Here is a 15610-nt window from a genome sequence, read left to right as displayed (position 1 = left end):
TAGTAATTTAGGGTTTTTAATGATGCATTCAAATCATCTTTTTTTCTAAGGGATATACTGGTGTAACAAAAAGCTGATTAGAGAAAGTTACACATAAATATATAAATACATTCCTAGTGTATTTATATATTTCATTAGGCTAACAGTATATATAAATACACATGTAAATACACATATTTTTGCCACCATCAACAACCTACTGGCATGATACTGGCTCAATCTTTGACAACTCTCCTTATACAAATAGATAGAGCTAATTTAAAATGTCTTTCTGGGAAAAGGCTTTACTTTTAAGTACAGTCCATACATTATCAACATGGTTGATGTTGGGACCATTGGGATCATTATAATGTAGTTAAAATCTAGTTGTTGATTTGTGGTATTTCCACCTACTATTTATGATGCAGTATAAATTCATTAGTTCTATAAATTCAGTGCATTTACTATTTGCCATTCCTTCTTGGTTAGCACCCTCTAGGTCCATTGTTAATGTTAATCTGTTGTTAATCTGGCTTCACTGTGGACACTAAGACTGGTGTTGCAACATCTTCCAGTTTGGAACCCCTTGGGGGTCCTGGGCAGTTCTTAATCATCATAATAAGTTTCCTTTCATGTGGGGGTGACAGTTTGGGTCAGATAGTAAAAAACCCGGACAGAGTTGAGTGTTCCAACTGGACAATGATTCCTAACATGCATCAAAATGGAAAAGTCTGTCATTTCTGGAAAAAGAATGGTTCAAACAACAATTAACTCAATATTTAAGAGAGTACGTAAACGTGACTGTTTACGTAATTTGAACTTCTTTAAAATGTCTTGTTTTTTCAACGCATAATAAATAAGAGTGGATCTTTATGTTCCCTTTACGTATAACGAGGTTTATGTTTAAATAACAATAACCATTCGTTTTGAGTGATTGTCCCCCTCATGTGGTTTCTTCTACAGGTTGTCCACCCTCAGCAGCATGTCTGCCTCAGATGAGCTGGACGATAATCAGGTTCGCCAGATGCTCTTCGATCTGGAGTCAGCCTACAACGCCTTCAACCGCTTCCTGCACTCCTCCTAAAGCTTCTGTCGGTCATAGACCTTAACTTGTGGATCTCCGGTTAAGTTGAAAATAAAACGCTACTTTTCCCTGCTTGTTCTGGCAGGGTGTAAATATATATCTGGACAGTTTGTCACACACTCTCTTACCATTTTCCTTAAGTCTAGTTCATGAGTGATTTTTATGAAGTTTGGTGCAGTTTACAATCCACTGCCTTGGGTTATTCCCTGTTTCTGGTACATCATGCTACCTGCTGCCTTCTGCATCTTGTTGGCTCTTTATTTTGGCCATGCCAGAGCAGTTTACAATTTTGGCAAGGCATTAACAAAGAACCGTTTGAGAAAGAGAGAGAAAAGTTCAGCATTCATCATCTATACATTACTTTCAGAGTTACCCTCGTGTGTTTCAAAGCCTTTGGGTTTGTTCTGTTTGTCATGTTTCATCTCCTATAGATTTCTTTATGTTAGGGTCCACTAACAGCGCCTGTAGTGTGAAAGGAGCAGTCTTAGGCTGCTGTTCTTATATTTTATCACTTCTCAGCAAAAAATTATTAAATCCTATCTGATGATTATTTAACTGCTCATCTATTTAACTATAATATTGACGCTGAGAGGTAAGGATTTATTCTGACCACATATTTTTTTCTTCCTGGAACATGTCTAATCCATATTTTCTTTAGAAGGGAGAGTTTCCCCACATTATAGGTAAAATTTTTGTGGACAAGCTCTTCATGTTGCCTGCTAAATATATTTTAGCCTTGAAAAATCATTAAGGAGAACATATTTATTAAGATTTGTCATTGTATATAGTAGGGTGGATTTTTAAATGAAACCATGTAACACCTTTTTAGAAATAAAGTATTAAACATTTTCAGCTGGTTTTCAGTGTTGTGTGTCAGTATGTGTGTTTAGAGGTTAATGGGGATATTTTATATGTCAAGTTTGGAACGCCACATTAAGAACACAGTTATTATGACCCCGGAGCCAGTGCAGCTAAAATGCTCGTGTGTGTGTGTGTTTTTAAGCGTGCATCTGACCTCCGCTGACCAGGATGCTATAAATAATGAATATTTTGGAAGCAACTTCAGTTACTCTGCATAATTCTGGCTAGATATGGTGGAAATCATTAAAATATGTTGGTTTCATAGAACATACCAGACTTGTAGGTATAGGCCACAAATATTTAGTAGGGTTGAAGTAGGTAATTTTTATTTATAGAGCACCTTTCACTGATAAAAATCACCAAGTGCTTCAGAAGAATAAAAAAATTATAAAGCCTGTCTAAATGAGTATGTCTTTAAGTGTTTTTTAAAAGAATTAGTTGAGACAGTAGAAGGGAGTTTTAGAGCCCAATTTCCACTCGTCTTGAAATCCAAGTTTCTACTACCTGATCCAAACTGTCCCTCTCAGATGAAAGGGAATTGCGTGAAATTATATAGTATGTTCAATGAAAATACAAAAAACTGCTCATGAGCAACAGGCCTAACAAGACATGGAAGCTGCTGAAACACCAATTTTACTGTCCCCAGCAATCACTATGGACAAAGAGCAAAGGCGCTGCTCTATAGTTGACCTTTCAATCTCACCTGAAATCTGCAACTTCCCAAGATTGGGCAATACCATCACGCTAACAAGAGGTATGTATGGAGCTTTCAAAACTAAGAACACTGACAACTGGTAAGCATGGCGGTGGTAGCACCATGCTGCGGGTTTATTTAGCTGCTAGCTGTGTTAGTTATTACTTAATAAGACTTACAGATCATATCTTTTAACTTTTTAGCCCTCCGAGATTTTAAAAGGTCCTGCAACACCCTCTCATGGAGTGAAACAGCACAGTTGTAGGGGATTTGTATGCACAGTTTTACTGTCTGGATGAGAGAAAATTCGCAATGAATTAAAAATCCCACAGTCAGTTCAAGGTTTTGAAATTAATTACAGTTTTTTGTTATATAACCATTCTACCCTGTAAAAATGATGGTTCAAATAAATCATAAAATGCCAACGAAAGTCATGCTTGTGTTGGGTGTAATAGACATTTTTCTTCCACTTCACTTCAGCAATGCTGCGGCTCCTTTAAGAAGCAGGCATCAGCGTTCTTGTTGCCATGACGACGAGTAACGACAAAAACCACGTAGAAGAGCAGGAGCAGAGAGGTGCGTCAACCCATAGAGAGCGGCGAGAGTTTACTTTGAAATACAGCAGATGATGCTAAAGCGAGACTTTTTCAGTCGCTAAAAGGAGATGAAAACCAGCTTTCTTACCGCCAAGGCAGCAACGGAAGTTGTGGAAAGCAGCATCTGAGCGGGGTGGTCGCTTGAGAGTTGCCAGTTAATCCCACCGTAGTTCTCCACTGTGTCATTAATAAAACATAAACTCGAAAACGAGTGAATGCTGCACATTTGACCGGACAGGCTGCCCTCTAAACCGTTCGTCGCCTGTTTTTGGTTAATTTCCTGCAGGAGTAATCCAGGAGAGTGATGATGGTTTCTATGTGAAGGACAAGCTCAGTTGGATAAACACATCATGAGCAAAAAGTATGAATCAGCAAACGTGTCAGAAGTGGAGGAGCACATTTCTGTCAAATATGAGATCAAGAAGAGAATTGGAAAAGGGGTAAGTATATTTAATAATTATTTTAAGTATGATCTGTTTTATTCAAGTTGAAGATAATTACCCCAGGCTCGACTAAGTAATAATAAAGAAACAATTGCACTTGAAATGAATGACATTTATACATTTTCAGCAAAGGTTTTCTCTTTTATGTAAAATTGTTTTCTCAGCTTTCCTGTGCAATCACTGGAAAAAATTCCTAAGATTCTCTAGACTTAAGGGCCTCAGTTAAAACCAATGTTTTGAGCAAGTGGTTTATTTTCTTTTCTTTCCAGATCAGCTGGTGTGTTACAAAACTCGGTCCAAGCCTTTTGTTTTCCTTCCCTGTGGCTGTCACAGAGACTAAGTGGGTGGTTTCTTTCCATTCTCAGTCCACAGAGGTTCACAATTTGATGCTCTCTTTTTTTTTTTAGACAGCCTGCTGGTAAACGCTGTGCAGTCGTGCCATCTCCATAAATTAGACGTGACTGTGACTCATGTTCCCCAGCTGTTCAACCTGTTTGCAGATGACCTGTGGTGCATCATGTGTGCACGGTGCTTTGAGGAACCAGAATAAAGCGCAGCTAGACACACTCTAACTAGATTTGAAGAAGCATACATTTCTAATACGGCAAACAACTATTATACATCACTATGTGTGGAGCATAGGCTTGTCACAAAGAGCCTCCAGTGCTGTCTGTGCTCTGCTTGACCTCCTGTTTCACCAGACTCAGAACTGTAACTTCTATTCCAGTAATACTGGGATTAACAATGTACTTTACAGATGAGTTTTCTTTTTATACGTATCAAGAGCCTAGCAAAGGCGCGAGCCTTTTGGGACATGTCTGTTGCAGCTTTGCACGACTGCAGAGTGCCCATTCACCTTGCAGAATAGCTCCAGCTCAGTCAGATCGGGTGGGGAACGTCAATTTTCAACTCTTGTCACAGATTCTCAATCTGTTTCAGATCTGAACTTTGACCTGGCCATTCTGACACATTGATGTGCTTTGATCTAGGCCATGTTTAGGGTTGTTGCCCTGCTGAAAGGTGAACCTCCTTCCCCCCTGTCAGGTCTTTTGCAGCTTCCAACAGGTTTTCCTCCTGGAATGTCCTGTATTTAGCTCCAATCATCTCTCCATCCACTCTAACAGGTATCCCCATAACATCATGCTGCCACCATCATGTTGGCATGTGTCCAGGGTAATGTTCAGTGGTATTTTTCCACCACACATGATGCTTCAGAGAGGGAGACAGAGAATTATTGAGGATTATACAGAAGCAACTTAAAGTCAAGATAAGAAACAGCAAGGAGGTGTACAAGAAGAAGCTGGAGAGCAAGCTCCAGCAAAAGAATATCAGAGATGTGTGGACAGCGATGAAGAAGATCACAGGCTTCAGGCAGAGGGATGATCAGACCAATGAAGGTCTGGACTGAACCAATGAACTGAACACATTCTTCAATAGGTTCAGTTCAGAAACAAGCTTCGCATCCTCCTCTCCTGCTCACAGCGAAACAGACATTCCACCTTCCTTTGACCCACAGGACCCACAGCTGTCCAGTAACACCTCACATTTTTTATCCTCCACCTCAGCCCTAGACCCTTCAGCTTCTACATGTTTGCCTTCAACCATATCAGAAGATGCTGATGCTTCCTTTGCTTCCCCCTTCCACCTGTGTGTCTCAAGAAGTCAGGTGAAGAGACAAGAAGACTCAGGTGGAGGCCTCAACAATTTCCTGGATCAAAGACTACCTGACAAACAGACCACAGTTTGTGAGACTGAAGGGTTGTGAGTCTAACCAGGTAGTCAGCAGCACAGGAGCACCACAGGGGACTGTACTCTCACCATTCCTTTTCACTCTGTACACCTCAGACGTCCAGTACAAGACAGACTCCTGTCATCTGCAGAAATACTCGGATGATTTTGCAGTCGTGGGGTGGATCAGAGATGGACAAGAAGATGAGTACAGGAAGGTGGTGGACCGCTTTGTGGCATGGTGTGGAAACAATCATCTCATCTTGAACGTGACTAAAACAAAGGAGATGATTGTAGATTTTAAGAGAAACAGGAATAAGTCAAAAACTATTTCCATCATGGGAGAAAAAGTGGAGGTGGTGGAGGAGTATAAATACCTCGGTGTTCACCTGGACAACAGACTAGAGTGGAGATGCAACTGTGAAGCCATCTACAAGAAGGGACAGAGCAGACTGTACTTCTTGAGGAAGCTTAGGTCCTTTGGTGTTTGCAGCAAGATGCTGCATATCTTCTATAAGTCTGTTGTGGAAAGTGTGATCTCTTCTGCCATCATCTGCTGGGGAAGCAGCATCAGAACCAGGGACTTAAAAAAGCTCAACAAGCTGATAAAAAAGGCTGACTCTGTTCTGGGGACTCCTCTGGAACCTCTGGAGATCATTGTGGAAAGACGGATTCTTCATAAAATGAAGAACATTATGGAGAACCCTGAGCATCTTCTTCATCAGACTGTCCTACAACAACAGAGTGTCTTCAGTCAGAGGCTTCTTCAGATCTGCTGTAAGACGGAGCGCTACAGAAGATCCTTCCTGCCCACAGTCATCAGCATCTACAACGGCTCTTTGAAGAAACCTTCATAATATGAGCTACAACATTTAATTTCCCTTTGGGATTAATAAAGTATTTTTGAATTGAATTGAATTGAATCATCTAACCAGAGCACATTTTTCCACATATTTGCTGTGTCTCCTATATGGGTTGCGGCAAATTACAAACAGAACATCTTATGGCTTTACTCCAACAATGGCTTTCCTCTTGCCCCTTGGCCGTATTTGCATGGCTAACTTTTGCCGAGTCCATGAATAACCGTTATCCTGTCTACAGATTCTCTCGCCTTGGTCTTTATAATACAAATTGTTCAATGATTCTTTCTAAAACTCTGAGATCTTCTTGGTGACTTTTGAAGGCATTTGGCTATACTGGATTTTTAAAGGTTGTCCAAATTAAACAGTCTGGATACAAAAATTATTAAAATCTTGTTTGTTGTCTCTTCCACTTTACAATTATGCGCTTCTTTGCCTTGGTAGGACGTAATACACGTAACAATATACCAAGCACAGATCTAACTACTCAAATAGTAAGGTGGGCTTTGGTGCAAAACTTCTCATTGAAGTACTTGCCTTGAGAAAACAGGAATTAATAAAAAAATAAAAACCTCCCAAAACAATTAGACATTTCTTTCAGATAGTTTTTAAATATGCTGCCCCTTCTGCTGGGAATGACTTACAGAAAGGCTCAGAGCTGGTGACTGCTGGTCAGTCCAAGGCATTCCTAAAAGACCAGGAAAGAGACCACTTAACTTCTTTTAATTTTTTTTACGAGTCGGTACCTTGATTTTGTGCACTCAGATTTGTTCAGACGTGTTTAGTCGTGTATGAATGTATTATGCTTTAGCGTTGTTTTATTGAAACTCTGCTGCGGCCTTGCCAGGTCCCTCTTGGCAAAGAGATTTTTATATCAATAAGGCTTTATCTGGTTAAATAAAGGTCATAAGAATAATAGAAATAATAATAATAGTAGTACATGCAGCTGTATTTTGAAATTCAAAATAAAAGAAACAATTGAAACATTTATTAGTTGAATTCTTTACATTTAAATCAAATGTTCTTGGTCACCAGGGCGAAACCGCAATTGCAGGCATAAGAACCAGCTTGACAAAGTGTCCCTTCTGTTTTAGGCCTACGGCATTGTATGGAAAGCAGCTGACCGACAGACGGGGGAAACTGTGGCAGTGAAAAAAATCTTTGATGCTTTCAGAAACAGGACAGATGCCCAGGTTGGTAAACTGTTTTTCATTTTAAATTTAATTGGTCTGAACCAATAAACATGATCGTATGGCAGTCTTGTTGCTCTCGTGTATTTTAAGTCAAATATAGCAATAAGCGAAGAAATAATATAGAAAAAAGGATAATAGTGTAATACTATCCTGTGACGTGAATAAGACCTGCACGAGTGTTCAGTCTCAGACTAAAACTGCTGATCTAGAAGACAACCTTTTTGTATAAATTTCCTTCTTCACCTTCAAGGAAGACAGCTAATTATTAATTAGAGCAGGAGGCTTGTGTGTACCTAGTTTATTGCTTCGTCTCATCTGTAAAGTTCATGCCGTGACTGCAGTGTTTCTTCTGTTTTTACAGCGGACATTCAGGGAAATCATGTTCCTGCAGGTAAGGGCTGGTACGACGATGTGGCGTTTCAGTCGCTATTTATTTATCCATTTGTCTTATGTTTCATCAGCTTATGTGTGCCGCTATAAAAAAAAGATTGTAAAAATGTGTTGTTAAACAGGAAACAGAAACAGTTCATTTATCTGGCACACAATGCTCTAAACTGTGATGAGATCTCTAAATTCTTGTCGTTATAGTCAAATGATTTTCATAAAAAACAGTCAGTGTCTAAATTTGAAAATGACAGTGAAAGCAGTTTGCTTTCTTCTGCTTTCTTGTGTAAAACTCCTTCTTTGATCCATATTCATCTCCCCTGTGCTGCTTCACTTCTCCAGCACTTCGCTTTGTAGTGAAAATTATATAACTCTGATGTCACTCTACCTTTTGTTTGCATCACACGTTGCTATTGCCTTACCTGTCGGTTATTACAGGTCAAAGGAAAGCTGGGCTGTACTTTCTGGGGTTTTGGTACTAAAAACTGTAATCCCCGTGCAGGAGTTCGGAGATCACCCCAACGTCGTCAAACTCTTAAATGTTATCCGAGCCCAAAATGACAAAGACATTTATCTCATCTTTGAATACATGGGTATGTATGAGTAGCATAGTTTTCACGTATTTGTCCTTCTACTGTTGCTTTTGTGTTGCACAATAACACATCCATCCGTCCATCCAACATTTGCATTTTGACTTTAACAACCAGGAATGATCGGGAATGAAAATTCCTGCTCAGTCATAAATGTTCACAACTGTATCATACCTTTAAAGTCCTGCTGTAGCAGCATGTTGACAGTTTTTCTCTTGTATCCCAGATACAGACTTGCACGCTGTGATTAAGAAAGGCTCTCTTCTTAAAGATATCCACAAGCGTTATGTGATGTACCAGCTCCTCAAGGCCAACAAGTACCTCCATTCAGGAAATGTTATTCACAGAGACCAAAAGGTGAGGATCTTTTAAAACCTATTCATGTTTCTTTTTATCTGAAGTGACAGTACCATAAAACTGCTTGAGTGACCACATAACCCTAAGCCTCACCATTCAAGTTACAGGATGCTTCATTTTTTACCCTCTTCTAAAGAAAGCACTGTTATTTTGTTATTCCCACAGCCTTCCAACGTACTCCTGGACACCGACTGCATCGTCAAGCTCTGTGACTTCGGCTTGGCCAGATCTCTCAACCAGATCCAGGAGGACAGTGGGAATCCGGCCCTGACAGAGTACGTGGCCACGCGGTGGTATCGGGCTCCTGAGATCCTGCTTGGATCAACAAGGTATCAGCTGTGATGAGCATCTGTTGTCACCATCTGAACAGCATCCAGCCATGCTTTTCTTTCACTTTAATTTGTTTGAAGAGATGGTAGCATAGTTTTTATGCTTATCCCAAGCAAGCATAGAATTTACATACAGTATTAATGCTTAGATTGACAATATGTATACAGGTCGCTGCAAAAGTATTCACACCCCTTTTTTTTTTTTTTACATTTTGTCATCTTATAAGCACAAACGTCAAAGCATGTAGTTTGGGATTTTATCAGACAGACACACAAAGTAGTACATAAATATGACTTGGAGGAAAGGGCATACATTCAATTCTCTCACTCTGATGCCCCTAAATAAAATCCAGTGCAACCAACTCCCTTTAGATGTCTAATTAATAAATAGAGTCTACCTCAGTGTTTATGGAAGAAAACCATTGTTTAAAGAAAGTTATAAGAAGGTATTTTTATGGCCTGCCATCGTCCATTTACAGCTGTAGGTTACGTAATAAACACCAAGGAGGTGTTCTGGTCAGAAGAAACCAAAATTATCATTCTGAACACACCATCTCTACTGTAAAATCTGGTGGTGGTGGTAGTGGTACTATTATGCTTTTGGAAATGGTGCTAAATGCATGACAGTTATGGTAAAATACCTTTCAGAGGCTGCAAAAGACTTGAATCCGTCCAACAGGACAACAACCCTAAACATGCAGCCTGAGCTTTCATCAAATAGTTTACATCAAAGCATATTTTAATGTGTTAGAAGTACCTAGTCAAAGTCCAGACCTAAATCGTATTGGCAACACTTACTTCAGTGTTTACAGGTGTCTCCATCTATTCTGACTGATAGTGAGCTATTTTACAAAGGAGAATGGGCAAGACGTTAAGTCTGTAGATGTACAAAAGTGCTGCAAGGGATGGTTTGAAGGGAGTTGAATACGCCACACTTATTTTTATTTGTAAAAATAATTATGAAAACCAAAACTTCATAATCATGTGCTACTTTGTGTTGATATATCACAAAAAATGCAATAAAATAAACTGAAGTTTGTGTTTGTAAATTCAGAAAATGTGGAAAACCTTATAAGTCTGAAATTTACAAGGCACTGTAACCACCTTTAGATGTTCAGTTCAGTTTAATTATTCATACTGTATAATCGCACCTTGTACAAAGGTACACCAAAGGTGTGGACATGTGGAGCCTGGGCTGTATCTTGGGAGAGATGCTGCTGGGAAAAGCACTGTTTCCCGGAACTTCAACCATCAACCAAATAGAGAAGATTATGAGTGCCATTCTTCATCCCAGCCCAGAAGGTACCAGATACTTTTAAAATGTCACATGCTCAACAACAACTTACTTTTGGTTTGGACTGAATAAACATATTTGTTATTCCAGATATTCTCGCCATCAAGTCTGAATATGGATCCTCTGTCATTCAGAGAATGTTACTGAAGTAAGACTGATATTTTGCTGTCTGTTTGAAATCCCTTTGTAGAGACAATAGTTCTTGGCTTTTTCTGTGCTATGTACATTAAGCACATCTGGGTTATCTTCTCCTCCGGGTATTACGGATTGTATTTATTCTCTGTGATGTTAGAAGGACTATCTCTCTATGTTAATATAGCAAGTTCTTTAAAGTCTCAGGGGGCAGGAACAGAGAGCACTGATGCATCAGTGATTAAGCTAAACAAATCACATTGTTGTTGAAACCATCCAGCATGCAAACATCTATCAACTTTCTGTTACTGTTCTTATTCAAATACCTCAGACTTGTCATGCCCTCTGCTGCGTAATTTTAGCTATTTTATTTATACAACTCCTGATATGTTTGTCCTCCACCAGACCGCAGGTGCCTTTGGAGGATCTTCTCCAACCGTCTGTGCCTCCTGATGCTCTGGACCTGCTGAAGGGTTTGTTGGTTTTTAACCCTGACAAGCGGCTGACTGCAGAGCAGGCCCTTCGGCACCCATATGTAGCCAGGTATTACAACGTACACCACAACCACAACAGCAGTTTTAAGGTTTTCCACATGGGGAAATTATTGTTGAGAAATCTATTTCATCAATTGGTTGCCTTCTTTGATAATTGTTTTTCGATTAAATTGAATACCTTTCTAATAGCTGTTTCCTTTGCTGCTGATTTGCCAGTTCAGTATTTGTAAATTAGAGATGTTCATCATTTTTGCATTTAAGTGCCTAGTAGGGATGTGAAAACATATCATCATCGCAATATCAGTGTGGAAAACATTAATACTGCTAGCTAATGGCGGTTACAGCGACCTGCTGCAGTTCTCTAGCAGTTAGTTTTGGCAGCATGATAAACTTAACTTGTCCTCCAGGCTAGATTTTTTTTTAAATTATTGCTCTTGACTGAGAGATATGGGCAACTTTGGTTCTTGTAGCTAATTCCTGACTTCTAAAGATCAATTAACATCTGGCTTGCTTGAACGGCATGCTCTCTTGCCTTTCCCATTTTAAATAGTCGCACCATATTTACACAGGGAAACAGGAAGCAATGTATTGCTAATTACAAGTTCCTAGAAACCCTGATCAGCATAAAAAGCAACGTGTAAATACAAAATGCATCACTTACATTTATGCTATGGAAAAAAAGTTGTATTTGTTTTAAGGCTTTTTCCACATCTTTACCAGGGGTGACGATAAAGGTGGATATAAGTGTCACACATTCATGTTGTAATATGTTCAGCCTTTCAGATGTGTCTTACTGCAGTAGATGCCCACAGATGATAGTGCCCAGAATACCAAATAACAAAGGAAGAGTTAGAACCATGGTGATGGCCAGTTGTTAAGAGAGCAGTGTGGAAAATATGCATTTATCACAAAATCTGATTTTTGTTGCAATAGTCAATCATAACATCACAGCTGCATCATTTCCTATTGATGGAAATAATGTTTTCCCCCCCTGAGGTTCCATAATCCAGCCAAAGAGCCAGCTCTCAGCTATGATGTAGTCCTGGCAGTGGACGATGATGTGCAATTATCTGTGGTTCAGTACCGCAACAAATTATACGAGGTGATTGAAATATTACTGCAATTAAAACCCCAGTATGTCATATAATATTGTGTAAAGTTTATTTGATTAAAGTTATTAAAGTTGTCAATCTTCCAAATTCTTTTAGATGATACTGGAAAGGAGAACACATCAAGGGGTGCTGAGACTACCAAACTATAGAGACTGTGGAGATAGCCAGGAGAAATCCAGTGCAAGGAGGTGTGACAAAGGAGATGGAGTCCCTGAAGCTGCAGCGTCCACAAACGATGAAGGGAAACAACACAATCAGGAGACTGGAGAGACAAACCGTGAGCCTTCACATGCAGGGGTCACAAAAACTGAGGCTGCCAGTGCCTCAACGTCTTCTGCTATGGAGAAGGCAACCCCACTAAATGGCCATGGCTTTGGAAAACCATCGTATAACCCCATCACTCATGCTCCAAGTATTAGAACTTATTTCTTTGTTGGAATATTTTCATGTTTGCAATGTTTCTGACCAAATATGTTATTTTAACACAGTGTACTGTTTTGAAAAAATATTTGTTTGTTTCACTAATTTTTTTTTTCTTTTATCATCGCATTGTCTCTGGGAAAAAAAAAGACAAACTTGTCCTTTCTCCTCCCAGATGGTTTTAATCGGGCTCGTCACTGTTCTGCAACCAGCAGGAACCCAGCAGGACAAACCAGAAATGGAAATGCAATTACGCCACCAGCAGAAGGCAACGACTCTAATGTAGTAAGCAGCAGCATGCTTCAGTGCCTCTAACATCTAGCTTAACTCCACTTTCTCCATTATAATCTTGATTAGTTTCCTTTTTATTTTTCAATTCTAGTGTTTTTTTCAATAATGCTTTCACTTAGTATCATTGTGAGCCTTCATCACGTTCTTTTTACTAGTCCATGGATCAGATCCTCCATCGGGGTCGCTCAGCCACTGTGGTTCACAACCGTTCCTTCTCTTCGACCCTAAATCAAACCCAGAACAACCCTTTAGTCCGCAAAGATGAGACATCTTTAGCTGCTGGGCTGCATATCTCTTCAGCTCGACTGGTAGGTTTTTCATCACCTTATTATGATTTCCATTCATCCATTTTCTATACCTGGTTGTACAGAGTTGCAGACAAATTCTGATTTTAGAAATGCAAATATAATTATAGTGCCGTTCAAAAACCTTTAGTTTCATTTCATTTTATATATCATATTTATAGTGCCAACTCACAACAAACGTTGACTCAAGGCACTTTACCAAACAAACAGATCCAATTAATATAGAGAAATATGTTTTCAATTCAGTCCAACCATATAGATAGGTTCAAAGTCAACTACATACATTCCAATTCAGTCCTAGCGATAAAGCACTTCAGATAAACCTTTATTAGAAAAGCAGCGAAAGAGTACATGGTAAATCTGGAGGAGCCGCAATGATCAGCAGCTCAGGTGGAAGAACCTTGTGACAGGACAACTAGTAGTTGTGCATGCAGCTAATCTGTTCTGTATGGAAGATGGACAAAAAGAAAGCCATAAGAAGTCCTACTTACAGTTTGTCATAAGGCATGTATAGCATGCAGCAAACATATGAAAGACGGTGCACAGGTTAGATGGGACATAAATGTAGCTTTTTGTTCTGCATGCCACATGCTGTGTGGCTGGAAACTAACGCCCTAAACGCACCATCTCCACAGTGAAACATGGAAGTGGCAGCATCATGCTATGTGAATGCTTTTCTTCATCAATGGGAAGGGAAGCTGTTCAGAGTTAATGGCAAGATGGGTTGAACTAAACATGGAAGAAAGCTTATTTATAGGCTGCAGAAGAGACTGGGGTTGAGGTCCATCTTCCAGCAGGAAAACAGCCCGAAACATACAGCCAGAGCTACAATAGAATGGTTTAGATCAAATCTATGTGTTCGAATGGCTCAGTCCAGATGTTAAATGTTTTTTGGCAAGACATTAAAATTGACCGTCTATTCTGACTGAGCATGATTTCTTTTAAAAACAATAATAGTAAAAAAAAATGTATCTACTAGATGTCCAAAGCTGGTAAAGCTTACCCCAAAAACACTTGCAGATGTAACTGCAGCAAAAGGTACGTCTACAAAGTACTGGCTTGTGGGGCTGGATACAAAAATATGCCTTATTTTTCAAATTTGAAAAAGAAATATAACCATGCTTTAAATTCCTTCCCCTTCAACATTATGCCCTAATTGGTGTTGGTTTATCACAAAAAAATCCTACTAGAAACCATTGAAGTTGGGGTTGTAGCCTGACAAAAGGGGAACAAGCTCAAGGGGCGTGAAAACTTTGGAAATTGGGGGATTTTTTTATTTGAACCAATAAATTTTTTTTTTTTTTTTCAAAAACCTAGTAACACGAGGTTGCATATAGTTAGGAGCATTGCCTTGCACCAAAAGGGTCCTGGGTTTGACTCCCAGCCGGGGGTCTTTCTGCATGGAGTTTTGCATGTTCTCCATGTGCATGCGTGGGTTCTCACCGGGTACTCCGGCTTCCTCCCACAGTCCAAAAACAGTAAAACAATAACCTTGTTACTAGCTAACTTTGTTTATCTGTTTGTATTTGAAGAACCAGCGCTCCAGTTCTCAGGCTCGTGACGCTCATCCACCACCACGGTTCAGCAAGAAAGTGTTTCAGAACAATTGCAACGTGGCCGCTGCTGGTGACCCACGGGCCAAATTAGGCAGCTATACCCAAGCCTATGGCACCATCAACAAGACGGAACTGGATAATCTTGTTCGGAGCCGCCCTCATAAACAATAGCTTTTATAATATCAGAGGTTATGTAGAAGGAGATGGTTACATGTATTTGGACACACAACAAACTTTGTTTTAATCATCTTGTGATGAAATCTAGCTGGAAAACAGCTGTTGTACAGAAAGGCTACGATTTACTCAATCAGTTTGGCTCATGACTTATGAAAAGTCAATGATGATTGGGTCTTCTGCATTTACTATATTAGACTGGCTTATTTGGATGTTGGTATGTAATTTTTCTGAAGGATTAATGAAACTTTATTCCTTGGTAGAGTGAAATACTAACCATTAAAAGAAAGCAAAAGGTTTAGAGACCCAAATTCTTAGGGTACAGAATCTTGTTGCCTCTTGATGAGAAGCAGATAATTTGGTTGTTGGTTATAAATTGTGTGAGTGGAATATGCCCCACTATATGTTGAGAACGTCCTCTACACAAGCTAAATTGCCCAGGATATATTTGCAAGAGTCATAAATAGGGGCTTAACAGGAGCCAAAGGTACTTTTTGATTTATCTGGGTGTTTTGAAAGTTTGACTGAGTCAGGACCTCTCACGTCAATGTAAAAACAAACCCAACAGCCTAATGGTTTAACATCATATTAAAAAATCACCTAAGTGGTTTGAAGATGGGCACATAATAACTGTAAAATATGCAAATAGATGTTTTAATAAATGATTGTAATGAGTAATTTATATTAATGTGAACACCAGCAATAAACCTTGTTCTATGTGCAAACAGAAAACT

At 39.4% G+C, this 15610-nt stretch overlaps 3 protein-coding genes across 4 annotated transcripts in view; 2 read left to right on the top strand and 1 right to left on the bottom strand.

Annotated features, from left to right (window-relative positions):
* vps28 (VPS28 subunit of ESCRT-I) overlaps window positions 1-1915 on the top strand; it is a 5427-nt gene extending 3512 nt beyond the window's left edge. The window contains exon 10 of the mRNA XM_047383465.1: window positions 943-1915. Within this exon, the coding sequence (XP_047239421.1) occupies window positions 943-1063 (121 nt within the window). The 3' untranslated portion in view covers window positions 1064-1915. The remainder of the gene's footprint in view (window positions 1-942) is intronic.
* LOC124879125 (aurora kinase A and ninein-interacting protein) overlaps window positions 1-3436 on the bottom strand; it is a 10074-nt gene extending 6638 nt beyond the window's left edge. Inside the window, exon 1 of the mRNA XM_047383464.1 lies at window positions 3303-3436. The gene's annotated coding sequence lies outside the window, so the exon portion shown is untranslated. The remainder of the gene's footprint in view (window positions 1-3302) is intronic.
* Window positions 3157-15610, top strand: mapk15 (mitogen-activated protein kinase 15). Of its 2 annotated transcripts, none has more exons than XM_047383459.1 (15): window positions 3157-3194; window positions 3501-3654; window positions 7340-7438; window positions 7800-7829; window positions 8325-8415; window positions 8639-8769; window positions 8935-9098; window positions 10261-10400; window positions 10483-10540; window positions 10930-11067; window positions 12015-12120; window positions 12227-12542; window positions 12726-12835; window positions 12997-13149; window positions 14679-15610. In XM_047383459.1, exons 2-15 carry the CDS (start codon window positions 3565-3567, stop codon window positions 14871-14873), a joined length of 1821 nt encoding a protein of 606 aa, XP_047239415.1. In that variant the 5' UTR covers window positions 3157-3194; window positions 3501-3564; the 3' UTR covers window positions 14874-15610. The 2 variants fall into 2 exon arrangements, with proteins under 2 accessions (XP_047239415.1, XP_047239416.1); XM_047383460.1 differs by lacking the exon at window positions 3157-3194 and adding an exon at window positions 3927-3997 and having other exon boundaries at window positions 3520-3654.

The sequence above is a fragment of the Girardinichthys multiradiatus genome, chromosome 13, assembly GCF_021462225.1.
Source record: "Girardinichthys multiradiatus isolate DD_20200921_A chromosome 13, DD_fGirMul_XY1, whole genome shotgun sequence".
NCBI classification, from domain to species: domain Eukaryota; kingdom Metazoa; phylum Chordata; class Actinopteri; order Cyprinodontiformes; family Goodeidae; genus Girardinichthys; species Girardinichthys multiradiatus.
Note: the sequence above shows the minus strand (reverse complement) of the source record. Positions and strands in the feature narration are given on the sequence as shown.

Coding starts and splice junctions, on each gene's coding strand:
- mapk15 (XM_047383459.1), top strand. CDS start 3,565: ATGAGCAAAAAGTATGAATCAGCAAACGTGTCAGAAGTGGAGGAGCAC. Junction 10,401..10,482: donor TCTTCATCCCAGCCCAGAAG/GTACCAGATACT, acceptor TTGTTATTCCAG/ATATTCTCGCCATCAAGTCT. Junction 12,543..12,725: donor CCCCATCACTCATGCTCCAA/GTATTAGAACTT, acceptor TTCTCCTCCCAG/ATGGTTTTAATCGGGCTCGT.